This window comes from Triticum aestivum, chromosome 2D (assembly GCF_018294505.1).
Source record: "Triticum aestivum cultivar Chinese Spring chromosome 2D, IWGSC CS RefSeq v2.1, whole genome shotgun sequence".
Lineage (NCBI taxonomy): Eukaryota > Viridiplantae > Streptophyta > Magnoliopsida > Poales > Poaceae > Triticum > Triticum aestivum.
Window position 1 is genome coordinate 528,229,138 of NC_057799.1, and position 27,877 is coordinate 528,257,014.

Here is a 27,877-nt window from a genome sequence, read left to right on the forward strand (position 1 = left end):
GGAGCACCGTATGTAGGATTCCCGTACATGGGAGCGGGCGCATCAAACGCCCTGCGCAATAGCAAGGGGTCGACAGGCAGAGGCGGCGTCGGCGGCGGGGCGACGGCGGACTGGCCGGAGAGCGCTGGCGGTGACGGGGTCGCGCCATAGGACGCCGGCGGCGGCAGAGCCGCGCAGGCGGGCCTGTAGCGGGACTGGCCGGAGAGCGCCAGCGGCGGCGGCGGAGCAGCGCCAAAGGACGCCGTCAGCGGGACAGCAGAGGCGGCGGCGGATGGGCCGGTGGACGCCATCGGGTGGCTCGGACGATCTGGCGAGCGGGCGCGGGTGATGCGGCTGTGAGTGATACGTCCATTTTGCATCATGCTTTTATATCGATATTTATTGCATTATGGGCTGTTACTACACGTTATGTCACAATACTTATGCCTATTCTATCTTATTTTACAAGGTTTACATAAGGAGGGAGAATGCCGGCAGCTGGAATTCTGGGCTGGAAAAGGAGCAAATATTAGAGACCTATTCTGCACAACTCCAAAATTCCTGAAACTCCACGAAAGTTATTTTTGGAAATAATAAAAAATATTGAGCGGAAGAAGTACACCAGAGGGGGACCCACCTGGCCACGAGGGTGGGGGCACGCCCTACCCCCCAGGGGGCGCCCCTGCCTCGTGGGCCCCCTGTTGGCTCTCCGGTGGCCATCTTCTGCTATATGAAGTCTTTCATCAAGGAAAAAATCATAAGCAACCTTTCGGGACGAGACTCCGCCGCCACGAGGCGGAGCCTTGGCGGAACCAATCTAGGGCTCCGGCAGAGCTGTTCTGCCGGGGCACTTCCCCTTCGGGAGGGGGAAATCATCGCCATCGTCATCACCAACGCTCCTCTCATCGGGAGAGGGCAATCTCCATCAACATCTTCACCAGCACCATCTCCTCTCAAAACCCTAGTTCATCTCTTGTATCCAATTCTTGTCTCCAAGTCCGGGATTGGTACTAGTAGGTTGCTAGTAGTGTTGATTACTCCTTGTAGTTGATGCTAGTTGGTTTGTTTGGTGGAAGATCATATGTTCAAATCCTATATGCATATTAATACCCCTCTGATTATGAACATGAATATGCTTTGTGAGTAGTTACGTTTGTTCCTGAGGACATGGGAGAAGTCTCGCTATTAGTAGTCATGTGAATTTGGTATTCGTTCGATATTTTGATGAGATGTATGTTGTCTAACCTCTAGTGGTGTTATGTGAACATCGACTACATAACACTTCACCATTATTTGGGCCTAGAGGAAGGCACTGGGAAGTAATAAGTAGATGATGGGTTGCTAGAGTGACAGAAGCTTAAACCCTAGTTTATGCGTTGCTTCGTAAGGGGCTGATTTGGATCCATATGTTTCATGCTATGGTTAGGTTTACCTTAATAATTTTGTTGTAGTTGCGGGTTCTTGCAATAGAGGTTAATCATAAGTGGGATGCTTATTCAAGTAAGAACAGCACCCAAGCACCGGTCCACCAACATATCAAATTATCAAAGTACCGAACGTGAATCATATGAACGTGATGAAAACTAGCTTGACGATAATTCCCATGTGTCCTCGGGAGCGCTTTTCTCCATATAAGAGTTTGTCCAGGCTTGTCCTTTGCTATAAAAAGGATTGGGCCACCTTGCTGCACTTTATTTACTTCTGTTACTTGTTGCTCGTTACAAATTATCCTATCACAAAACTATCTGTTACCACTTATTTCAGTACTTGCAGAGAATACCTTGCTGAAAACCGCTTATCATTTCCTTCTGCTCCTCGTTGGGTTCGACACTCTTACTTATCGAAAGGACTACGATAGATCCCCTATACTTGTGGGTCATCAGCGAGCGGCTCGGCGATGCGGCTGGTATGTGCGGGCGAGCGATGCAGCGGAGAACGAAGCGGCAGGCGGGCGGCGTGGTCAACAACTAGTGGTGGATAACAGTAGCACTAGCAGCCGCTCAAATCTTGAAGCGCGGCTACGGCGACCACCAAAGCAACCAGGTTTGGCGGGCTCTAAAGCGTGGCCACTACCAAAGGCCGCTCAAAGCTTGCAGTAGCGTCAAGGGCAGGATGGATGGAGCAGGTCCTCATGGCCTCTTCAAGCGGCGTGCTGGCGAGCAGCGGCTCGGATCGGGATGCACGGATCGGGCGGGAGGCAGCAGCAGCTCGGCTTGGGACGGGGCGGCTGCAGTTGGCGGCTGGCGCGATGGGATCGCGGGCGGCAGCGTGTGGAGAAGTGAAGCAGCGGCGGCGGATCGCGATAGGAGGGCGCGGGCGGCGGCGGCGCGGGTAGACGCACGGTGGCGGCGGCGGAGCGGAAGCGAGGAACGAAACCTAAAAAACTGATACCATGTAGAAGTGCATGCTCTAGCCAATGCAACCAAAAGACCGATCTGATGGAAAAGACTAGGCAGCACATTATATGTCAACACTCCCCCTCACCTGTGGCTCCCTCAGGCCTAAACGTGGACCGAAAGTGGGCTGCAATTTAATTGCGCCAGCCGGGTCGTGAACTCAAGACCTCTTGGCTCTGATACCATGTATGTTGTGGGAATTGCACAATGTATTGCTCTTCGTGCATAGGCACGTATATATGATGTACAAAGATGGGCCACGGACCTCAACTATACAAGGAACTAGGAGGCAGGCCCAATACACAATATGCACATAACACATACTCAACAGTAGGCATCCGCGGCTAGTGGAGGGTCTTGGTCGTGTGACGAGGTGGTGCACGTGTCGCCGTCGTTGGAGTTGGAGTCGAAGATGACGATGAGCCCCTTCATCCGATGGGCTGCCCTGTCCTGCTCCCGCTTCAACCTGGCGACCCGAGCCTTCTGCACCACTTTACAAGCATGTGTGCCTCTTTGTTACAATCACGCTTCTCATGGATCACTTCTAAAGAGGAGAACATAGTCAACTTCGTCTTGATCTCGTCAATCATGATTTTTCTCAGACCTAAATAAGTCTCCTGATGTGCTTCACAGTGGTTGGACAATCCGTAGATACTTGTATCTGTTGAACATTGAGGTTGAGTGCTAGAGACAATGCTTCATTGCATGCAACCACTTCAAGCGTCTCTGGTTCATTTAAATCGTCCACCACGATAGCAATGACTGATCTTCTCTCACCACTCCTAGCTGGAGCCACATCTACATTGATCTTGACCCATTTTGCTGTGATGGATCCCATTTGTGTCAATGTGCACTACGAGCTCCATGATGAACTTTCTCCCTCTTCTTGGGAATTAGAGCCAATTCTGCAAGGTAATTGTTGATGAAACACAATGTAGATAGTGGAGATTGGAACTCCTGCTCATGTATAGCTCTCTTCCTCACCCACCAGACCGCCCATAATGCAACAAGAGCTTTCAAAAAATCTTCTTTCCTTGTCGTAGTTTGTAGCTTCGACAGCCATAAGTGTTCATCATCAACATTGATAGCAATCATATGTTCAACAAGTTCCTCGTCAAGCAGAGCCCGCACGTACTTTGCCATCCGACAATTTATAAGAGCATGATTTTAGTGTTCCTCGGCCCGGTTACAGGTCGTGCAAATATTGAAATATTTGAGACCGTGATATGCCGCTGAAAACGGACCTCTTCTGCGGGAATTGAATTCTGTGCTAGTCTCCATGCAAAAAATTTAAGTCCAGCAGGTATCTTTGCCCCCCATAGTCCGCGTCATTTATTTGTGTTCGCCTTCCCATCAAAACAACAACCTCTCCCATCTAGCTGGTCCTCTCGTCTTCGTTTTGTCTCCACTAACATCCAATAGGCCGACCGAAACGTGAAAGATCCAAACCTTTCATACTACCAAGCCTAGCAATCCTCCGAGGAGATTGGCGCTGAAGGGATATTCATTATTGCACACGCGTCAATATGCTGAAGGTGCTGGAAACAAACTCACTGTTCTGTCTTCTCTCTACCCCTTTAATAAGGTCCGCCACCATCTTAGGCGGCTTTGTATATTGAGGATGAACAACACGTAGAATGAAATCTTTCGAGATCCAATTGTGGTTTCAAATACTTGTGGTGTTTATGTTCCCAATTCTTCTAACAAGGCCTTGTTTGAGGACCGCTCTACCTTCTGTAATCGCACGCCAAATCTTAGACGGGTGGGCGCCTAGCTCCGAATCCAGAAAATCACAAGCGGGATAGTACAGAACTTTTAATAACCGAGCACTTAGCGAGTCAATTTCCTGCACCAATCCCCATGCTTGTTTTGCAAGCATTGCCAAGTTGAAAATCTGTGTGTCTCAAAAAACCATGACCCCATATATTTTGGCATCGTCAAAACATCCCATGATACCCAAGCTACTTTGTTCTCACCACTTCTGCTCCCCCACAAGAACTTCCTAAGCATAGTGTTGGTACTGTAGCAAAGTCCTCTAGGGAGTAGGAAACAAGACATAAAAAAAGTTGGAATCGCCTGAGCTACTGCTTTGATCAATACCTCCGTCCCAGCTGCTGCTAAACATTTGTCTATCCACCCTTCCAACTTCCCCCAAATGAGATCTTTTATACTCCAAAAAAGTTGGAGTATATTTGAAGTCACCATTAGTTGATCTACCCACCTCTATGTGCAACCCAAGATATTTCTCTGAGAACAATTATTTGTGACCTCTAGGATTTCCTTAACCATTGCCCTAGTTTCTCCGGACAACCCTTCCCCCAAAAATATGTTTTATTTTATGTGTTATCTAGAATAGCATCTACCAGTATTCTCATCTCCGGTTGGTTGAGTAACCGTTGGGCCTAGGAATAAAAGGCCCATTGGCCTGTTCCGGGTTGGCCATCCCATATGACTCCACATCATGAGAAAATCACTAGTTAAGAGGTATCCCTTGCAAAAGTTACTCTCAAACTCCACTCACGACAACAAGTTTGTCAAAACTTATCAACATGGTGTTGATAGGTTTTGATGAACTTTATTTTTTGATGAAACTTTATTCTTTTGCACATGAAACTTGTGTTCCTTATTGAAGTAAACGTGTGCTCTCCTCCGTAATAAACGTGCACTCCTAATGATAGTGTAGTTGTACTTTCCACGTCTAGCGCATTTGTATTCCACATGTAATGTACTTTTTACTCCCCTATGTAGTGCCCTGTGTGCTTCATGGCAGAGCATAGCTGTTCTCCCCTACTTAGAACATTTAGTGCCTTTGTTGTCCTTGCATAATGCATATGTGCTTCCTGATGGGAACACAATGATGCTTCACCGTGGGGCTACAACGCACGCTACAAACACGTACCATTTAAAAAAACAGAAAAAATCGGGAAAACAAAACAAACGGGGAAACCCAAAAAAACTAAGAGAGTGAAAAACCCAGGCAAAATTGAAATAAAGAGGTTTAAACGAAACACCTGATAAGCTGAAGCTCTGCCAGTAAAGAGTCGATCATTCCTCAAAAGAAAAAAAAAAGATATCCCTAAATAATTAAAAGGAAAAAGAAGAATGAAAAGAAACGAAACACAACCGTGTACCGGGCAGCCAGGAGGAAGATATACAAAGCAGAGTCGGTGATACAACTTCACATTACGTGCCGTTCCGTGTAACCGGGATAAATCTCCTAGTTTTTTTACCTGATCACAATACTCAGCGCACTTATTACGACCACCACGACCCGTGCAAGCTAGTAACTCCACATGACCCACGAAACGTCGCGCGCGAGCCAGAATACGTACTCAATTAAACGGAAAAAGAAGAATGAAAAGAAACAAAACACAACCGTGTACCGGGCCGCCAGGAGGAAAGCCGGTGATACAACATCACGTTACGTGCCGTTCCGTCTCACCGGGATAAATCTCCTAGTTTTTTTACCTGATCACAGTACTCAAGAGCCTGCGCACTTATTACGACCACCACGACCCGTGCAAGCTAGTAACTCCATAGGACCCACGAAGCGTCGTGCGCGAGGTACAGTAGAATGAAAAGAAACGAAAGACAACCGTGTACCGGGCCGCCAGGAGGAAGATATACAAAGCAGAGCCGGTGATAGAACATCACATTACGTGCCGTTCCGTGTTACCGGGATAAATCTCCTAGTTTTTTGACCTGATCACAGTACTCAACAGCCCGCACACTTATTATGACCACCACGACTCGTGCAAGCTAGTAACTCCATACGACCTACGAAACGTCGCGCGTGAGCAACAATACGTACTCAATTAAAAGGAAAAAAGAAGAATGAAAAAAAACGAAACACAACCGTGCACCGGGCCGCCAGAAGGAAGATATACAAAGTAGAGCCGGTGATACAACATCAAGTTACGTGCCGTTCCGTGTCACCGGGATAAATCTCCTAGTTTTTTTTTTTACCTGATCACAGTACTCTACTCAACGGCCTGCGCACTTATTATGACCACCACGACCCGTGGAAGCTAACTCCACACGATCCACGAAACGTCGCGCGCGAGCCACAGTACGTGCTAGTAGCGCAGCGCGCATGTGGCCGGCCTAACGTGAGACTCTGGGGCGCGCGGAGACGGAATGGCGTCTACGGGGAGGGGATCGGGGCGGCAGAGCTGCCCGGAATCACGCCTTCTGCCGCTCGCCGCATGCAGGGGGACTGCCGGACTGCGGGGGCGGCGGCGGCTGGGAGCGGGTCCGCAGGAGGCTTCCGTCCGATCGGGACAACGGACGGAGGAGCGATGATCGTGGGGAGTTGACGGGAACAGGATTCGGCGGCGGCTGATGGATACGCGCGCGTGGATTTTGGGTAAGGCGGCAGGTTTGTTTGTTGACCTGGGAGGCACGAGGGTGAGCCGTCCCGGGATTACCAAGAGCTAGCTTGCCACGTACCTTACGTGCCCAACCGAAATAACGGTCTCGCTCATGTGTAGTACTCATGAGTATATTTTGCCTTGTGCTCACGAAACGTCACGCACAAGGGCTTCACTTTAGGTGGGCCACCTTGAAGGTCACAAAGCTGCATATCATTAATAAAGCCGCGTCGAGTTCGGGTGAAGAGGTGATCCGTCATTCTTTTCTTCAATGGCTGTTGTGATGGTGCCGGAGGCAGGTGATGGGCGTTGGTGTCAAGCTTAAAGATGTTCTGTTATCTTTTCAGTTTTGTCATGTCGGTCTTTATGTGACTTGTACGTTGATCTTTATGATATGAATGAGGCACGTACTACCATGAAAAAAAAGAGTATTGGAAGAACTTTGAACCACGTCGGAGTACATGCTAAAAAAAACTGGCTCCATCTGATGATTATTTCACTGGTTGTATGTACATCTAATACATAATGCAGAAATAAAAAGTCTGATTAAGTTTAGTAAGGCTTGCAAGTGCCAATGTGACATGGTCCCCATCGATCGACCTAAGGTTGAAGGGTTGGGCTAGAAATCAGTCGACTGATTTTTTTGAATTGGGTCAGTCGATCATTTCGAATGCCAGATCCACATCCAACGGCTCCCAACCTTTCTTCTACCTATGTCTTTTCCTCTTCTCCAGTCCGCCGCCCGGGCCGCCAGCCGAACCGCCTGCGACCACCACCCGCGGCCGGCAGCGCTCCCGTGCAGCCTCGCCGCCCTGCCCTCCCCGTAACCGCCCCCCACAGCAGGTCTAGCCGCCGCCCCCGGCCATCCCTCTATGGTCGCCGGTGTTTAGTTTTTTTCTCCGGTGAAGTGCACCACCGCCCCCACCCTGAACCCTAAGATAGATACTGGGATAGCCCTTCCTTCTCCTTCCTTACCTCCTGATGAGGACATAGACCTGGGGTAGCGCAATAGGCCTGACCTATACCTCCTACCTAAGGTCCTTGTCCTAGAAGCAAAGAGGTTCAAGAGTAAATAGAGGGGACCCAACAAAGGTGTCGAGTGTAATCCACTCGACCTACCATTCACTCGGAGACCCCCTTTGTTTCTGTCACTCGACCACTAAACCACTCGACGTGCAGAAGACCTAAAGCCACTCCACACAGCAACGGCCGGACATTTACTCTTAGACTTAATAGTCATTTATATTACTTTACTACAGACGTTACCTGTAACGCTCCTGCTTTATGAACATTGAATTCCTTGTAACATGGGCTGGTCGGGGTCCTGGCGCACTCTATATAAGCCACCCCCCTCCACTGGCACAAGGGTTCGCACCCCTTGTAACACACACGCATATAATCCAGTCGACCGCCTCCGGGCTCCGAGACGTAGGGCTGTTACTTCCTCCGAGAAGGGGCTGAACTCGTAAAACTCGTGCGTACAGCTTCTCCATAGCTAGGACCTTGCCTTTACATCCCTACCCCCCATTCTACTGTCAGACTTAGAACCACGACAGTTGGCGCCCACCGTGGGGCCGGTGTTTTAGCGACTTGTTGGAGAAGTTGCAATTTTTCCGATCCCCATCAGCATGGTTTCAGGCGGAGGATTGACCGAGGGCCGCGAGATCCGTCTCGACGCGCTCGTGTTCGTCGCAGACGACTCCGCTTGGCTCCAAGAGGCTCCACTCGACGTCGAGGCGCTCCCCGTCCGCGGGGCAACGCAATTTCGCGCGTGCGTCCGCGGCGTCCTCCTGCGGCAGTCGTCGACCCAGTATCGGTCGGCTCCTGTGGCGTCTTCACTCCCTGCAGCCCGCCGGCACAAGCGTTCCGGTCGGTCGAGGTTCCAGCGGCGGGTGAGGCACGCGGTGGCTCGCCAGTCGGCCACCCCTCAAGTCGCGGCAATCGAGCCCGACGAAACTCTCTACGGCCAGTTCGACTGGCTCCGTTGAGACCGCATCCGAGTGCGACAGCAGTGACCCTGCGGCGGAAGTCCTGATGGTCAACGGACCACGCGGTCCTCTTGGCTTCCCCTGCGTCGACGGTGGTGATGGCGGAGGCGATCCGTCGCGTGCCCACGAGGAGTACCGCCCCGAGCCCCTCTCTTCGCAGCAGAGGGAAGAGCTTCGCCACCGTAACATGGATGCATTTCACACTCCTATCGTTGGAGAAACCCCCGAGGCCCGGGCCTTGGAGGAGGTGCGCCTGACCAACTTGGCTGAGCGCACTCGACTGGAGAATCTCCAGCACACACTCGACGAGCGTGCTCGGCAGTGAGTTCCTGAATCCAGTCGACGTCAACTCTTTCCGCCTCCAACCCTAGTATATCGAACTCCGATCCAGAATCTCACAGCTGCTGCCCGAATAGCAGAGTCGATTCAGCCTTCCTAGTCGGAGGCTGGTAGGGGTTTGATGCAGATCCGGGCTTTGCTCCGGGCGGCGGGGGAGCAGAACACAGCTGTGTCACAGTCTCAATAGGATTCATAGTAGGTCTGTGATGGCAGATACAGTTCAGTCAGCTCACAGCCCGAGATCGCCTCCAAGGCGTGAGGGACGTGGAGATCGACAGGATCAGTACAGGAACCGTGAGCAGTACGATCGTCGTCGAGTACCCACGCCTCCCCCAAGGAGTGGGTCATACGCGCCTCGGCAACACGATGACAGACGCCCTCACAGTGGTGGGCGAAGGATTCCAGTTGACCCCCGGGAGCCGGGCTTTGACGCGAGATCCATTCTCGTTCAAGGTCTGGTTGACAGGAACAGAGCACACAGAGATGGCCACGATAGAGATTACCCGACCGGCAGCAGGGTGCATGTTTCAGGTCCCGAGTGTTTCAGCAGAGCCATCAGAGCAGCTGTGATTCCTCCCAACTTCAGGTTAGCGACTGGAGTCAGCAAGTTCACTAGTGAATCCAAGCCTGACACTTGGCTTGAGGACTACCGAGTGGCTGTGCAGATTGGTGGTGGTAATGATGAAGTGGCCATGAAGCACCTTCCTCTGATGTTAGAGGGCTCTGCCAGAGCGTTGTTGAATCAGCTAGCACCTGGCAGTATTTATAGCTAGGAAGAGCTTGCCCGAGTATTTGTCAGAACATTTGAAGGTACATGCAAACGGCCAGCAGGGCTGACAGAGCTACAGTCTTGTGTGCAGAAGTCGAATGAAACTTTGAGAGATTATATACAGAGATGGATCACGTTGCACCACACGGTGGAAAATGTGTCTGATCACCAAGCAGTTTGTGCCTTCAAGGAAGGCGTCAAGTATCGGGAATTGAATCTGAAGTTCGGTCGGACCGGAGATATGTCTCTGAGTCGGATGATTGAAATTGCCACCAAGTATGCTAATGGTGAAGAGGTGGATCGGCTCCGGAGTGGCAAGCACAAAACAGTCGCCCACGAAACCGGGGGAGGGAACTCCAGTCGGAAGCAGAAGCGCAAAGCCGAGCCAGCTGCTCCCGGAGAAGCCTTAGCCGTGACTCAAGGAAAGTTCAAGGGGAAGCCCAAAGGGCCATGGAACCCCAAGAAGGTAAAAGATCAAGATGGAAATGATGTGTTAGATTTACCGTGCCACATTCACATCAAAAAAGATGAGGAGGGTAATCTCATTTACCCGAAGCATACCACTCGACAATGTCGTCTCCTAATCCAGCAATTCCGAGAGAAACAACCCAAAGAGAAAGAGAAAGAATCAGACAAGGTTGAGGATAAGGAAGAGGACGATGATGGTTACCCCCACGTCAATTCAACTCTGATGATTTTTGCTGATGTTGAGAGCAAAAGTCGACTGAAAGTCATCAACAGAGAAGTGAACATGGTCGCCCCAGCGACGCCCAGTTATTTGAAGTGGTCTCAGACTGCCATTACATTCGACCAGTCTGATCACCCAACACACATAGCCACCCCTGGGAGGCAAGCGTTGGTGGTCGACCCAGTCGTCGAAGGCACTCGGTTGACTAAGATTCTGATGGATGGTGGCAGCGGCCTGAATATACTGTATGCAGAGACCTTGAAAGGAATGGGCATTCCGATGTCCAGACTCAGTGAAAGCCATATGAGTTTCCATGGAGTTATTCCTGGCAAGAAGGCTGAATCACTCGGCCATATCGCCCTTGATGTGGTTTTCGGTGATTCCAAGAATTACCGCAAAGAAAAGTTGACGTTTGAAGTCGTCGATTTCCAGAGTGCTTATCATGCTATCCTGGGCAGGCCGGCTTATGCACGTTTTATGGCTCGACCATGCTACGTGTACCTCAAATTGAAGATGCCTGGTCCCAAAGGAGTGATCACTATCACTGGCAATCGGAAGAAGGCAGAAGAGTGCTTCCAGAAGGGCTCAAAGATCGCCGATGCACAAATGGCAGTAGTGGAATTGCAAGAGTATCAAAAGAACGCAGATCCGAGTGATTTGTTGCGAGCAAAGAAGCCTGCCACGGATTCAGCATTTCAGTCGGCTGGTGAAATGAAGCCGATTCATATTCACCCGACCGATCCCAATGCTGCTCCGACTCACATTTCAACAATGCTCAACTCCAAATAGGAAGAAGCGCTCATCCAGTTCCTCCATGAGAATTGGGACATCTTTGCATGGAAACCTTCCGACATGCCGGGTGTTCCCAGGGGGCTGGCTGAGCACCGTTTGCGAGTCGACCCAAAAGTGAAACCAGTCAAAGAACATCGTCGACGGTCCACCGTACAGAAGAGAAAAGCGATCGGTGAAGAAGTAGCTCGGCTCCTAGCAGCTGAGTTTATCCGAGAGATTTACCACTCCGAGTGGCTAGCCAATGTTGTCATGGTCCCCAAGAAGGAAGACTCACTTCGCATGTGCATTGACTTCAAGCATATCAATCGGGCCTGCCCGAAAGATCACTTTCCTCTACCCCGCATCGATCAAATAGTCGACTCGACTGCAGGGTGTGAGCGCTTGTCCTTTTTGGACGCTTATTCCGGGTGTCATCAGATCCGACTGTATGGACCCGATGAGATAAAAACAGCTTTCATCACTCCATTTGTGCTTCTATTATGTCACCATGACATTCGGCCTGAAGAATGCTGGAGCTACATTCATGAGGATGATTCAGAAGTGTTTACTCACTCAAATCAGTCGGAATGTGGAAGCATACATGGATGACATTGTGGTCAAGTCACGTAAAGGTTCCGACCTGCTGGTTGACCTTGCTGAAACTTTTGCCAACCTCGGAAGGTATGATATCAAGCTTAATCCATCAAAGTGCACATTCGGAGTTCCGGGCGGAAAATTACTCGGTTTTCTCGTTTCCGAATGAGGGATCGACGCTAACCCAGAGAAAGTTGGTGCCATTCTCCGAATGAAACGCCCTGTGCGTGTGCATGATGTTCAGAAGCTTACAGGTTGTTTGGCCACCTTAAGTCGATTCATTTCTCGCCTCGGTGAAAAGGCATTGCCTCTTTACCGACTGATGAAGAAGTCTGATAAGTTCGAGTGGACTCTTGAAGCTGATGCAGCATTTGCAGAGCTCAAAGCCCTACTTTCCACCCAGCCGGTGCTTGCTTCCCCAATCAGCAAAGAGCCTTTACTGCTTTACATTGCAGCCACTGGACAAGTCGTCAGTACAGTACTTACAGTCGAGCGGGAAGAAGAAGGAAAAGCCTATAAAGTTCAGCGCCTAGTATATTATGTTTCTGAAGTTTTGACTCCATCAAAGCAAAGATATCCACATTATCAGAAGCTTGTTTATGGGATTTATATGACCACGAAGAAGGTTGCACATTATTTCTCTGACCACTCCATTACAGTCGTCAGCGACGCTCCATTATCAGAGATTCTGAACAACAGAGATGCAACTGGTCGAGTGGCAAAGTGGGTGATTGAACTTCTTCCCTTGGATATCAAGTTTGAGGCAAAGAAAGCTATCAAGTCCCAAGCAATAGCAGATTTCCTCGCCGAGTGGATCGAACAGCAACTGCCGACTCAAGTCCACTCGGAGCACTGGACCATGTTCTTTGATGTTTCCAAGATGCTGAATGGTTCCGGTGCTGGGGTGGTACTGGTATCCCCCCGAGGAGACAAGCTCAGATATGTTCTCCAGGTTCACTTTAATTCCTCCAATAACGAAGCGGAATATGAACCACTCTTATATGGGTTACGTATGGCCATCTCACTCGGCGTCCGTCGCCTCATGGCCTACGGCGACTCAGATTTGGTAGTCAATCAAGTGATGAAGGAGTGGGACGTCAGAAGCCTAGCTATGACTGGTTACTGTAATGCGGTGAGGAAGTTGGAAAAGAAGTTTGAGGGGTTAGAGCTCCATCATATACCCCGACTGAAAAATCAAGCAGCCGATGATTTGGCAAAGATAGGTTCCAAGAGGGAAGCCATTCCCAGCAACGTGTTTTTGGAACACATTCATACACCTTCAGTTCAAGAAGATCCTTTCACTGAAGAGCCCCCGCAGCCTAAGAGCACCACAGATCCGACTGAAGTCGAAGTCCCAGCCGTGGTCGACCTGATCATGGAGGTTTTGGTCATCACTCCCGACTGGACAGTGCCATACATTGCGTATATCCTTAGGAAAGAACTCCCAGAGGATGAAGAAGAGGCTCGACAGATCGTCCGTCGATCCAAAGCCTTTACTGTGATAAAAGGACAAATGTTTAGGGAAAGTGTAACTGGAGTCAGCCAGAAATGCATCACACCAGAAGAAGGTCGAGTGTTCCTCAACGACATCCACTCGGGGACCTGTGGTCATCATGCGTCCTCTCGGACCATTGTGGCCAAAGCATACCGAGCCGGATTTTATTGGCCACGAGCAAATGAAATGGCGAAAGATATAGTCGACAAATGTGAAGGCTGCCAGTTTTACTCCAATATGTCCCATAAGCCTGCGTCAGCCCTGAAGACTATTCCACTCGTCTGGCCCTTTGCCGTTTGGTGGTTGGATATGGTTGGACCCCTGAGGACTGGTAGGAGCGGCTTCACTCATGTGCTTGTAGCAGTCGACAAGTTTACCAAGTGGATTGAAGCCAAGCCTATCAAGAATCTTGAAGCCAGTACTGCCGTCAGCTTCATCAGAGAATTGACATTCAGATATGGAGTTCCGCACAGCATCATCACTGACAACGGGTCGAACTTCGATTCTGATGAGTTCAGAGCCTTCTGTGCTTCCCAAGGCACGCGAGTCGACTATGCTTCAGTCGCCCACCCCCAGTCGAATGGACAAGCATAAAGAGCAAATGGCTTGATTCTCAAAGGACTGAAACCCCGACTGATGCGTGATCTCAAACATGCAGCAGGCGCCTGGGTCGATGAACTTCCATCAGTTCTTTGGGGATTGAGGACAACTCCCAATCGGTCGACTGGCCGAACTCCATTCTTCTTGGTTTATGGAGCTGAAGCTGTTCTACCGAGTGACTTGCTTCACAATGCACCCCGAGTCGAGCTCTTCTCTGAAGATGAAGCAGAACAGGCCCGGCAGGATGCAGTCGATCTCCTAGAGGAGGAAAGAGAGATGGCCTTAATCCAGTCGACCATTTATCAGCAAGACTTGCGTCGATTCCACGCCAGAAACGTGAGGGGGCGAGCCTTTCAAGAGGGAGACTTGGTTCTTCGAGTGGATCAACAGAAACCACACAAGCTCGCCCCTGCTTGGGAAGGTCCCTTCATTGTCACCAGAGTTCTCCACAATGGAGCATACCATGTTTACAATGTCGAGCATCAGAAAGACGAGCCACGGGCTTGGAACGCGGAGCTGCTCCGCCCCTTTTATACTTAAGTACTCATTCGGATGAGATGTAATAAGAAGTACCTTTGTAGTTTGTTTATCAAAGACAAGAGCTTTACAGTCTTCCTAAATTGTTGTTGTTACTTTTGTTTACTCTGAAATCCCCCAGTGGGTGACTTTGCCACGAATCCGTTTCGCCTAAGTTTGAAAAATCCTACCGAGTGGTGAGCAAGCCTCTCACTCGGGGACTTAGCCACGAATCCGTTTCGCCTAAGTTTGTAAAATCCTACCGAGTGGAGAGCAACCCTCCCACTCGGGGGCTTAGCTGCAGTCCAGTACTCGCCTAAGTTTGAAAAATCCCACCGAGTGATGAGCAAGCCTCTCACTCGGGGGCTTAGCTGCAGTCCAGTACTCGCCTAAGTTTGAAAAATCCCACCGAGTGATGAGCAAGCCTCTCACTCGGGGGCTTAGCTGCAGTCCAGTACTCGCCTAAGTTTGAAAAATCCCACCGAGTCATGAGCAAGCCTCTCACTCGGGGGCTTAGCTGCAGTCCAGTACTCGCCTAAGTTTGAAAAATCCCACCGAGTGATGAGCAAGCCTCTCACTCGGGGCTTAGCTGCAGTCCAGAACTCGCCTAAGTTTGAAAAATCCACCGAGTGTGGAACCCTCCCACTCGGGGCTTAGCTGAATCAGTACTCGCTAAGTTGAAAATCCCCGATGTGAGCAGCTTCTCACTCGGGGGCTTAGCTGCAGTCCAGTACTCGCCTAAGTTTGAAAAATCCCACCGGTGATGAGCAAGCCTCTCACTCAGGGGGCTTAGCTGCAGTCCAGAACTCACCTAAGTTTGAAAAATCCTACCGAGTGGTGAGCAACCCTCCCACTCGGGGGCTTAGCTGCAGTCCAGTACTCGCCTAAGTTTGAAAAATCCTACCGAGTAGTGAGCAACCCTCCCACTCGGGGGCTTGGTTGCAGTCTAGTACTCGCCTAAGTTCGAAGTCCATCCCTATCCGCATGGACGACGAGGTGCAGGTCGACTGCAACCTTCTCCTTCGGAGCTGCGCCACAAGTACAATGTGCGCTCCATCCCTATCTGCAAGGACGACGAGGTGCAGGTCGACTGCAACCTTCTCCTTCGGAGCTGCGCCACAAGTACAACGTGTGCTCCTACCCTATCCGCAAGGACGACGAGGTACAGGTCGACTGTAACCTTCTCCTTTGGAGCTGCGCCACAAGTACAACATACGCTCCATCCTCGTCCGCAAGGACGATGAGGTACAGGTCGACTGGGATCTCCTCCTCAGAGCTGCATCTCAAGTACAAAGATTATTCCGAGTAAAGAGCCAAATCCACTCGAAGGCAAACACAAGCATATTCAGAGATAAACCAAGTTCAGATAAGTCCTAAAGTTCCGGACGACGGATCAAAAGTATTCGAGCACCAAGCCCGAAGAAGTTTAACGATTACACAATCACTCGGCATTCCGAGGCAAATAAAAGTGGAGCATAATGTTTTTCGGTCACGCGTCAGGAGAAGGACTGGCTGGGCCGCAGAAACTATCAAGGTCTATGCTGTCTGCAATGCGAGTGGCAGCGTCAAGAAAAGTGTCCATGAAGGATTGGAAGGTGTGCCTCTTTGTGTTAGCAACCTTGAGCTCCGCCAGCATGTCTTCTTTGACGTCTTTGCAGTGCACTCGGACCAAGGACAACGCGACATCAGCGCCACAGCGAGCAGATGACTTCTTCCACTCTTGCACTCGGTCAGGTATTTGATTCAGTCGAGCCATCAGAGACTCGAGATCTTGAGACAGTTCCGCCTAAGGCCAGAGTTCAGCATCAACCCGAGTCATCGCTGCCTTCAGGCGAGCAAGATAAGCAACCGCGCTGTCCATGCGAGATTCCAACCGCAGCACATTCATCGCAACATCATCCTTGACTGGACAATTTATGGGATCGAGACCCGTCTCGACCCGCCCAGTTTCCGCTTCAAAGTCTTGGCAAAGCTCTGCATAGTCGAGTAAACGATGAGTCGACGATATAATCAAGCTGGACAGTCGACCGTAATAAGTCAGTCAATCATCAGTACCTTCAAGTTTTAGGACCAGCTTTGCAGCAAGCTGGCGCAGATAAGACTCCAACTCACCCTTCTTGGCCTTGGGACTCCCAAGCTCGTCAGTCAGCTTGTCCTTGTCTTTCTTCAGTCGCTCGACCTCCCGATTGGCGTCAGAGACAGCAGCCTTCAGTTTGGAGTTCTCCTCTTCTAACTTACCGACTGAAGCAAGCTTCTTGTCAACAAGCGCCGTTTTCTCTCGCGCTTCCTTCTGTGCAGCAGCAAGATCCAGATCCTTCTTCTCCAAAGCCTGCTTCATTTTCTCTAAAGAAATAACATTCTTCAGACGGGCTTGGAGTTGACGGTTTTCACTACATACATCTGCTCGAGTGGAGTCACTCGGTTCAAAAAATGGAAAGGAGAAGGGCCGGCAGTGAGAAAGACAGTTGTCGATTGGTTACCTCCCATGGCAGCTACTTCATCACGAGTAGTCTTGAGATTCTTCTGGGCCAATTCCATATCAAGGTTGAGGCTGATTTGCTGCTTGTTCATTGCAGAAAGCTGAGCCCCAAGATCACAAGATTTCTGCAGTTTAAGCCATATCAATTGACCAGGATAAAAAGACATCACAGTGATAGCTACTCTAAGACTACCACCGAATCAAACATTCAACGGCAGTCTCGGGGACTACACCCAGTGGGTGCACTTGGCGTGCCCCACTGGTTTGAATAAACACTCGACATGGTCTGCCCAGTGCGAGAGTAAAAAACAGTTATCAGACCATAGTCGACTGCCCGCAGTCAACCACGGTCTCGGGGACTACACCCAGTGGGTGCACTTCGCGTGCCCCCACTAGTTCTGGTGTCATTCGACTTGGCCAGTCCAGACCGAGTGACAAAATTCAGATTCTCATACCACAGTCGACTGCCCGCAGTCAACTATGGTCTCAGGGACTACACCCAGTGGGTGCACTAAGAGTGCCCCCACTAGTTCAAAAATTCAATCCAAGATGACTCAAATTGACTCGTGCAACTTCAAAATAGTCACACCCCAGTGGGTGATCGGACGAGAAATATGATCAATCGGAAATCAACTAACCTGGACATTGGTCTGTAGAGCAGCTCCGGCGTTGAAGGCCACCTGACTGGCCTCATGCACCACTTTCATCTGCCCCATCACAAGGTTCAACTGAAGGAGAGCTTCCTTGGCGGCAGACGGTGGGTCGTCCGGGGTTTGATACGCAGTAAAAAGCGATGATGGTAGAGCAGTTGGAGCAACGTCTAGGTCTGATGTGTGGGGTTGTATTGGTACACCAGAAGTCTGAGCAGCTGATCCTGATGGGCAATCAGTCGACAGCGGGATAGCGAAAGTGACGTTGGTACGTGCCAGATCTGACGATCGCTCGACGGCCGTCCCAGGCATATTAGTCGGCTGAGGAACCTGGCCCTCAGGCGCTTTCCCGCTCAGTTCCTTGTCCCTCCTCCTCCTTCCCCTCAGCGGCACTTCTTCTTCATCGCCCGGGAGCACAACAACGTCCCGTGGCGCTGCAACAAACAGAGAAAGTCAACGAGATAGCTGACAAACAATCCAGTCGTCCAAATAAACTCGAGTCGGGCAAACTTACTGGCTTTGGAGGTAGCTGCGTCGTTGGTTTCCTCGTTGTCTGGGGTCTTGTCGATATCCATATCAGTCGCAGCCGAGGCCGGGCTGCAAAGGTTCGTCATCCACTCGGTCAGTACAAGAGAATCGGTCAGAACAAGAAAATACGGAGAGAACATTTACCCAGAAGCAACAGGAACATCCATCTTGATCCTAGGCAAGGTCTTCCGAGCCTTCGAAGGATTGATCTTGGGCTGCTTGGTGACCTTCTCAGCCAATTCTGGAGTCGAAGACCGAGCGCGCTTTTGAGATGGAGCGCTCGTGGCCACAGCCTTGCCGCGCCTGCCCGCGGGATCATGGCGCTGCTTGGATCGACGTTCAGAACGAGGTGGTGAGTCGGCTACCACCTCGTCGTCCGACTCATCGCTCTCATCTTCATCATCGTCGGCTGGTGACTCCCACTCGCCGCTCTCCTCCGCGCTGTCCTCGCCTTCATGGTACTGCTCCAGAGCTTGTTCGCCATTGGGCATTGAGTACATCTCTGTATAAATCTACAAAACAAGTAGCCGAGTGGAAATCAGTCGGATCAACAAACAGTCAGAAAACACATCCAAATTCAATCAGTTGTAATGGCCAAACCTTGTCTGGCTGGTTGCTGTCGCTGAAAGGTTTGACTCTCCTGGCGCCACTGGGGTTGTCCTTGTTCCCGGTGATGCCGCTCAGCCACTCGGCCACCATTTTGGCCGTCACCTCCTCCGGATGAACCCGAGCGGTATCACCAGCCCCGGAGTACATCCACATGGAGTGGTCACGAGCTTGGAGTGGTTGAATGCGCCGACTAAGAAACACCTTGATTGATCAGTCGAACTACCCTCTCGACCAACATGCCCGTCTCCGCCTTCTCCGCGGCGGTCACTTTCAACGAAGATGGAGTCTGAACACGATCAAAAGAGAAAGGGGGAAGTCCAGTCGAGTGGCCTCGGGTAGCGATATCCTGGCAATAGAACCAGGTCGACTGCCAGCCCCTGACCGACTCAGGGAGAGTCATCGGAGGGAAGGAACTCCTCTTCCTCTTCTGAATACCCAGACCCCCACACATCTGGATAACATGGGTTTTCTCGTCGTTCGAGTTTGCTTTCTTCACTGATTGGGAGCGGATAGTGAAAATGTGCTTGAAAAGACCCCAGTGCGGTCGACACCCCAGGAAATTCTCGCACATGGACACGAATGCGGCAAGATATGTGATGGTGTTGGGAGTAAAATGATGGAGTTGAGCCCCGAAGAAATTCAAGAAACCTCGAAAGAAGGGGTGTGGAGGAAGCGAGAAGCCGCGGTCGACATGGGTGGCGAGCAGAACACACTCACCCGGTCGCGGCTGTGGCTCCGTTTCCCCCTCCGGCAGCCGCGCAGACTCGTGGATGATCAGCCCTAGCTCGGGCATATCGTCCAGGTCTTCCTGCTGAAGTGAGGATCGGATCCAATCTCCCTGGATCCAACCCGACGGCAGCCCCCAGCGCGATGAAGATCCCCGATTCGTCTTCTTGCTTTTCGCCGCCCCCGTCGCCTTCTTCGCGCGTTCCAGCGCCGCCGTTCTCTCCTTCCCCATGGCGGCGGAGCGGCGGCGTCGAGGGTGGAGAAGCCGAACGAGGTAAAGGAGCAAGAGGAAGAAGAGGGAGAATGGGCACGCACAGTGCAGACGCCTCGGCCTCGCCGCTTTTAAGGGCCTACTTTCGAGTGGCTGACGCGTGGGTCCGGGCGATCCTGTCAAATCCCTTAACAGTCGCACACGGGATACGTGGCGAAAAAGATGGCGCGGAAATCGAAACGCCCTGCTTATCCACTCCGCTTACCACGGCGCGCTCCGCCTCGCGCGCTTCCACCAAAATTTCGAATCCCGCAAAATTCGGGATTCTCTACAACCGATCACGCCAAAGATTCCATGTCAAACATAACACTCGACGGATGACGTTATAAAATCAGTCGGTCATTTCTGAATCGATCAAGGCGACTGAAACGAAGCCAAAGTTCCAACAATTGGCATCCATTTGGAGATGAAAGCAAGAGCCAGAGCAAAGTCAACTTCAACCTTCTTTTCACTCGGACCTCAATCAATTCGGGGGCTAATGATGAGGACATAGACCTGGGGTAGGGCAATAGGCCTGACCTATACCTCCTACCTAAGGTCCTTGTCCTAGAAGCAAAGAGGTTCAAGAGTAAATAGAGGGGACCCAACAAAGGTGTCGAGTGTAATCCACTCGACCTACCATTCACTCGGAGACCCCCCTTTGTTTCTGTCACTCGACCACTAAACCACTCGACGTGCAGAAGACCTAAAGCCACTCCGCGCAGCAACGGTCGGGCATTTACTCTTAGACTTAATAGTCATTTATATTACTTTACTACAGACATTACCTGTAACGCTCCTGCTTTATGAACATTGAACTCCTTGTAACGTGGGCTGGCCGGGGTCCTGGCGCACTCTATATAAGCCACCCCCCTCCACTGGCACAAGGGTTCGCACCCCTTGTAACACACACGCATATAATCCAGTCGACCGCCTCCGGGCTCCGTGACGTAGGGCTGTTACTTCCTCCGAGAAGGGCCTGAACTCGTAAAACTCGTGCGTACAGCTTCTCCATAGTTAGGACCTTGCCTTTACATCCCTACCCCCCATTCTACTGTCAGACTTAGAACCACGACACCTCCGGCTCACACCGGCCAACTCTCTGAAAATTGATTGACCCTATTTCAAAATCATTCGACTGGCATTTAGCTAAACTGAAGGTCGAACAAGTGAACTACACACAAAGGACCCGCTCTATCTACTAAGTACTATTGCTAGCTAGGTTGCTAGGTACGTGCCAGTTAAGTAAACATGTAGCTAATCACATTTCAAATGGACATAACATGTTGACTTTAGCCATGTGCCACAATCCGACGGAGCCACCGAGATCCGTTTGCATGCATGCATGTGGATGCTCACGGAGCCACAGGCCACCGCTTTGCTGCCTATAAATAGAGCGCATCCATACACCTAACATAACACACACCATTCCTCATCTACTTGCCTCCTCCAATCCTTGCAAAGCCCACGACTCGTAGCAACTTTAGCCATGGCTTCCAAGCTCCAGCTCCTGCCCTCCTTCATTGCCATTGTGGTTCTCGCAGCGGTTATCCACCCTTGCGCGTCCGTTGAGTTTCACCGCAAGCTCGCCAGTTGGTCTAATGCCGGCGCGACATGGTATGGCGCCGCTAATGGGGCTGGGAGTGATGGTACGTATGTATACTTTGCAACCCGACGGGGGTTGTAATTCACTTCATTGATCACCATATATACTTTTAAAACTGATGTAGCAATGAGTTCAGCTAGAATCTTTGATGAAAGAAAAGGAAAGTCAAGCTAGAATCGATCATAGCTCATGTTTTAGCACCATATATATGTTTCATGCTAATTTGCATGCCTATACAGGTGGTGCGTGCGGGTACAAGGGTGCCGTCGACCAGTCACCGTTTTCATCCATGATCGCCGCCGGCGGCCCTTCCCTCTACGCCTCTGGCTTGGGCTGTGGATCTTGCTACCAGGTGCATGATCAGTGTCCCCTATGAATGAAACAGACTAAAAACTGTATAAGGTCTCGCATGCATGTGTGGTTTGTGACCTTTTGTCGTACGTAACGTATTAATCTAGGTGAAATGCACTGGTAACGCCGCGTGCTCCAGCAGCCCGGTGACGGTCGTCATCACGGACCAGTGCCCCGGCGGCCCTTGCTTGGAAGAGCCGCACTTCGACCTGAGCGGGACGGCGTTCGGTGCCATGGCGAAGCCCGGCCAGGCCGACCAGCTGCGCGCTGCGGGCGTCCTCCAAATCCAGTTCACCCGGTACGCCCGCATCAGTGCACACTTTAACACTGCCCCGCTTGAAACGGCCAGGGTGCTACACGCCACATGCACCTCACGCACCGTTGGAACACACCTAATGATTGTTACCTTTGTCGCCATGGATAGACCACGGGCCGGCACATGTACTGTTTTCCATAGACGCGATCGATGCAACGATCGAGATGTCTCATGTCTACGTTCTTGATTCACCGTGTTACTAACTGGTTTTTTCCCCTACTCCCGCATGTGATATACAGCGTGCAGTGCAACTGGGCCGGAGTGAAGCTAACCTTCGTCGTGGACGCCGGCTCGAACCCGAACTACTTCGCCGTGCTCATCCAGTACCAAAACGGCGACGGCGACCTCTCGGCTGTCGACCTCATGCAGAGCGGTGCTGCGGCGGCATGGGCGCCGATGCAGCACTCGTGGGGTGCTGTCTGGAAGCTCGACGCCGGGTCGGCCCTGCAGGCGCCGCTCTCCCTCCGCCTCACGTCCAGCTCCGGCAAGAAGCTCGTCGCCAGCAACGTCATCCCCCTTGGGTGGAAGGCCGGCTCTGCGTACCAGTCGACAGTCAATTACTAATTCTCGTACGAGTTTTCTATGTACTATTGTATGTCAGTATTTGCGTGTCGGTTGCACTGCATGCACGGGATGGTGCAACATGCATGGAACCTATGTAGTATGTGTGTGTGCGTGTGGTAGTTCGATGTGTAGCGCGCAGCGCTACTACCAAGAACTGAAATAATGGCGAGACGGGCGTTGAGGAGGAGGCGCTGCATGGGTATAGATCTCCCCTGTTGGCCGTTTTATGTGGACGTGTAAAACATGTATGACAGCTCGGTGCACTCCATCAGTGCCTAATACGACGTGCAATATATATGTTAATGCATGCGATGTGCTGCGTACCAGTGTATGTTTAATCTTGTTTATCCATGAATGTTCCTAATCAATATACAGCTCTAGAGTTCGGAATTTTTTATTTTATTTTCTAGAACTATTTATTTTTCTTAACTAGACATGGAAACTATTGAAAATGCCTGCAATGGTACAAGGCGACAAAAGGGTGCAACAATCAAGTCACATCAGTTTGTATGATCAGTTGGATCAGGATGGGCCGTTTTCTCAGGCTCAAATTAAAAAAATATTGATTAAAACATGTTTTTTAAGTTAATAATGTATTTAAAAAATTCAATGTGTATAAATAAATGTTTCACATGTATATAAAAGTTTACAACGCGTGTTGAGAAAATTAGACAAGTACTGGAAAAAGGAAAGAAGAAAAAATAATAAAAGAAAAAGAAAATCCGAAGAAGACAATGAAAACCATAACTAAAACACACAAAATGGAAGGAAAAGAAAAAACAATGAAAAATAAAGAAACCCGATGAAAGTCGTAATGAAAAACACAGAAAAAGAAATAACAACAAGAATATTGAAAACCGGACCAGTCTAGCTAGTTTTTTTAGGGGTCAAACCAAGCTTTATTCATCATAGTCCAGATGGTGTGGGATACAAAATGGACCGTGGGGCTCGACAAACCATTCATGTCGACACTAATCTAAAGAGTGTGAAAACTTGGCTAACCTATTGGCATCATCATTAGTGGCTCTGCCTTCAAACTTAAGCTAGTAGATAGCAAAGAAGAAAAAGAAACCAACTTACAACTCGCTCGCTACTCACGAAGTGAAGAAACAGGGAAGCCCAGCAATGGCGCGATGGAAAAAACCCTTGAGGCCGAACTACCGCAAGACTCGCAAAAGGCGAGAAGTAGCTCCGGCGACGAGAAGGTACTCCATCTCGTAGTAGGCAAGTCGCTTTCTATTGTTTTTGGTTTTCTTTTCTATTCAATACATGTCTATTTTTTTCTTACATGTTGGACATTTTTGTATACATATGGAAAAATTAGTTGATAGACCTTGGACATTTTTGAAATACATGATAAACATTATGCCAAATACATAGTATGAACTGTTTTTTAAAGGGCCGAAACATTTTTTTTAAACTACTCGTACATTTTTTGCATTGTATAAACATTTTCCAAATATTTTATGAACATAGTTCTGAAAATGTGAATATTTTTGAAAGTGTGAACATTTTGTTTAAACAACGCGAGCCTATATTTGAATGGTACGAAACATTTTTTTGAATTGTGAGAACATTTTTTTACATTTAATAAGTGATTTAAATAGAAAAATCTTTTTATTTAAAATCTGTAAACATTGGTTAAATGCCGTGAACATTTTTTAATGCTTACAATTTTTTTCTAAAAGTTGCGCAAACATTTAACACAACATGAACGTATGCGACATGAATGTTTTTCTAATTTAGACATATATTTTTCTTCATTTCAGAAATGTAAATAAAAGTAATTAAACAATCAAAAAAGAAAAAAAGAAACTAGAGGGGGGCTTCCGTATCGCACGAAGTGAGACAAAGCGTTGCCCGCAAGAACCCTATTTTGTCGCTTACTGCATCAAAATGGTGACGGAACGCCTATAGCGATAACTGTTGGAGCGGCATATACAGCACGCGTGGAGCACTATTCTGATTGTCGATTTTCTTCTGTTTTTTATCCTCAGGTTTTCCAATCGTTTTTCCTCTGAAAAAACCAGGTGTTGAACCTAAAAGAATGTTCAGGAATTTTAGAAAATGTTCTAAAATTGAAAAGGTGCGAATTTCCAACCCCCTTTTTTATTTTCTTTTATTTTCGTTTAATTTTTAATTTGTACTCATTTTAAGTTTTGTAATTTTTGGTGCAATTGCACTTTTCTTATACAATTGCATACTTTAATACACTTTTACTTTATTGATGGGACATAAAAATGACTCCAACTTCATAAAACTCGAGGGCCTCTTTGATTCGCATGATTCTAAATATGCGGGAATAGAAAAAAACATAGGATTTGAATGTCATGCTCATGTCAATCCTACAGGATTTTGGTTTGTTTGATTGCATCATAGGAAAAATGAAGAATTCTTCAAAGAGGTTTGAGCGATGCTGGAAATCCTATGGGAAGTAGTGAAAAGAAATCTTTTGGAAAAAATCCTATAGGATTCAATTATATGAATCAAACAACCAACATAGAAAAAAAATCTTAGGATTCTAATCCTTCAAAATTCCCATGAAAATCCTTTGAATCAAAGGAACCCTGAGGGTTTGCCCTCCACACGCATGGAAAGTGTTGGAAGTGCCTGGCATGGGCCGAATGGTGCGACAATTAGGTTACCTATTGACTCAAGACGGGCCATTTGAGTGTTTGACCCACGTGCACATATATGGACGCAATCACGCAACTAACCCGGCCGGATGAGTCCTCTTTACCCAAAATCTCCGGAGTTGACAGAGCCTTCAGCGCCATGGCTCCGTCATCACAGGATCGGCCGCTCCGTCTCAGTTGACCGCCGTGCAAGTATGTGTGCGCACCTCTCCCTAAACCTCAGTAGTCGCCGCCACGTTCGCCTCCATAATTCGTGTGTGCACGACTAAACGTATTCGCTCCCACGTTTATAACACCTAAACCTCCTATATATACCACCCCGAATCGCACTAGCCCTGCAAGCAACACCGAGTTCTTCGTAGTACTACTCAACAAACCTAGCTAGCCCATTGCCTTTCTGTCTCCTGACTGATAGCTAGATCATCAATGGCTAGTCCTGGCACATTGCTGTTGGCGACGGTGCTCGTCATCCTATCAATTTTCGTAAGCCCCATCTCCGGCTACTGGAAGCCGAGCCGCACCCGCACCAGGCGCCCTAGCAGCCGCCGGTCCTGGTCCTCGGGCGGCGCGACGTGGTACGGGAGTCCTTACGGCGCCGGCAGCGACGGTAAGTCTCACGTACATGTTCAGAGGGTGATTGAATACGTTTTAGTGTCATGACTAAAGTAGTGGGGCTAAAACTTGCTAGCCTTCCCCATGCTTGGATCCAAATACTAAAAAGACTAAAACAAGTTAATGAGCATTTATTATCCTCCAAACCCTCCAATCCAGAACTCGCCTGTGTTAAAGGAGAAGAATTAAATAAGGAGAGAGAGGACTAATCCACATTTTAGTAGGGGTACCTCTGACTAAAAAAATTAGTCTCAAGACTAGTTTTAGCCTCTCTTTAGTCAGGGGTGCTTGAAACTTTAGCCTCTTAAAGACACTATTTTTAGTCAGACTAAAATAAGTCCCTTGGATTCAAGCACCCTCTCAGACTGCAGAGTATACACACTTGTCAGAGTGAGACTTACTCTTTTTCCGTGGGCGAATTGCAGGTGGCGCGTGCGGTTACCAAAGCGCCGTCGGCCAGCACCCGTTCTCGTCGATGATCGCCGCCGGCGGACCGTCCTTCTTCAAGAGCGGCAAAGGCTGCGGTGCATGTTATCAGGTACGTAGATCGGTCGGCATATATGATCACATTTAGGATTTAGCACTTTCATGTGAATCAGCGTGCAAAGTGGATGTACGTTACAGGTCAAGTGCACCGGTAACAAGGCCTGCTCCGGTCGCCCGGTGACCGTCGTCATCGCCGACAACTGCCCCGACGGCATATGCGCCTCGGAGGATCATTTCGACATGAGCGGCACCGCCTTCGGCGCCATGGCCAACCGAGGGATGGCCGACCGCCTCCGCTCCGCCGGGCAGCTCAAGATCCATTACGCGAGGTGAAAAATGCATTCGATCTCGATCTGATAATCGCAGTCAGCTTCACGTCGACCCACATGTGTGTTAATACTGCTTACTGAAGGCGTACGTGCGTAACACTGGTTAACTAATTTCCTCAGGGTGCCCTGCAAGTACAACGGCATGAACATTGTCTTCAAGGTGGACGCGGGCTCCAACCCGTTCTACCTCTCCGTGCTGATCATGTACCAGGCCGGCGACGGAGACCTCTCTGCCGTCGACATCATGCAGGGCGGCTGCGCGCCCGGCCACCACAACGACCACGGCGCGCCGTGGATGGCGATGCAGCAGTCCTGGGGCGCGCTGTGGCTCCTCCAGTCGAACAACGGGAAGCCTCTCCAAGCCCCGTTCTCGTTCCGGCTCACCTCGGGTTCCGGCAAGGTGCTCGAGGTCACCAACGCCATCCCTTCCGGCTGGACGGCCGGCACGTCCTACAGCTCCTCGGTGAACTACGCCAGCTAGGGTGGCTGGCGCGGAGTGTATGCTTTAGATCTGGTTCTGCAATTTGTGAGCTTTTACCTTGTCAAGGCCGGTATCCGGTAATCGGCATGCATGCGCGTCCGGGAATTGTGAGCGGCCGCGTCAGAAGAGGAAGAAAGTCAAGTGTTTCTGTGTTGTGTTCTTTGCTCTTCCCTCTCCGAGGCCCTGCCTTGCAGTTGTTTCCCTAGTGATGTCTTTTTCTTGAGCTGTAGTGATGCAGCAATAGATGCGATGTTTCTTGGGTCCATTTATCGCTCAGGCTTTGGCTTGGGGGTGCTGAAACTTGGTATAAGAAAGTGGCCACGAAATCAGAAAAAAAGAACTTGTTAACTAAAAGCTAAAAATATGCAAAAGCTGGTTGGACAAACGGGATCATGAACGTTCGCCATAATGCCAAATACATCAAAAATAGACATTTTAGTAGATTTTACTTGGATTCTGAACTAGAGGAAAATAAATAGACAAAAGGAGGAAAGATAATACAAATAATGACAAAAAAAAATCCACTTGTGCAGAAGTAAATATTAACGCATTCGCAAATCACAGAGCATGACTAGGCACATAACCTCTCTTTACTAAATATTTACATTGTCAACCTAAGTTACATCTTGGTAATGTGCAAACTAGAAAATATTTGACTACATGCAAATAAATTTTAAACCTATTTGTAAGTTGTCCAAGAATTGTTTCAAATCCTCAACCACCTGAGGCTTCGAATCATATCCAGCCAC

The 27,877-nt window shown here is 49.5% G+C and overlaps 2 protein-coding genes across 2 annotated transcripts; both read left to right on the forward strand.

Annotated features, from left to right (window-relative positions):
• Nucleotides 1-21,189: 21,189 nt before the first annotated feature.
• On the forward strand, nucleotides 21,190-22,868 carry LOC123049780 (expansin-B18). Its single transcript, XM_044472654.1, has 4 exons — nucleotides 21,190-21,396; nucleotides 21,593-21,705; nucleotides 21,812-22,018; nucleotides 22,195-22,868. Exons 1-4 carry the CDS (start codon nucleotides 21,237-21,239, stop codon nucleotides 22,582-22,584), a joined length of 870 nt encoding a protein of 289 aa, XP_044328589.1. The 5' UTR covers nucleotides 21,190-21,236; the 3' UTR covers nucleotides 22,585-22,868.
• Nucleotides 22,869-25,531: 2,663 nt separating this feature from the next.
• On the forward strand, nucleotides 25,532-27,393 carry LOC123049779 (expansin-B5). The gene is made up of 4 exons (XM_044472652.1): nucleotides 25,532-25,827; nucleotides 26,258-26,370; nucleotides 26,457-26,647; nucleotides 26,768-27,393. The coding sequence occupies exons 1-4, from the start codon at nucleotides 25,647-25,649 to the stop codon at nucleotides 27,126-27,128; spliced, it is 846 nt and encodes a 281-aa protein (XP_044328587.1). The 5' UTR covers nucleotides 25,532-25,646; the 3' UTR covers nucleotides 27,129-27,393.
• The last annotated feature ends 484 nt before the right edge of the window (nucleotides 27,394-27,877 follow it).

Coding starts and splice junctions, on each gene's coding strand:
- LOC123049780 (XM_044472654.1), top strand. CDS start 21,237: ATGGCTTCCAAGCTCCAGCTCCTGCCCTCCTTCATTGCCATTGTGGTT. Junction 21,706..21,811: donor GCTGTGGATCTTGCTACCAG/GTGCATGATCAG, acceptor GTATTAATCTAG/GTGAAATGCACTGGTAACGC. Junction 22,019..22,194: donor CCCGGTACGCCCGCATCAGT/GCACACTTTAAC, acceptor AGATGTCTCATG/TCTACGTTCTTGATTCACCG.
- LOC123049779 (XM_044472652.1), top strand. CDS start 25,647: ATGGCTAGTCCTGGCACATTGCTGTTGGCGACGGTGCTCGTCATCCTA. Junction 25,828..26,257: donor TTACGGCGCCGGCAGCGACG/GTAAGTCTCACG, acceptor GGCGAATTGCAG/GTGGCGCGTGCGGTTACCAA. Junction 26,371..26,456: donor GCTGCGGTGCATGTTATCAG/GTACGTAGATCG, acceptor TGTACGTTACAG/GTCAAGTGCACCGGTAACAA.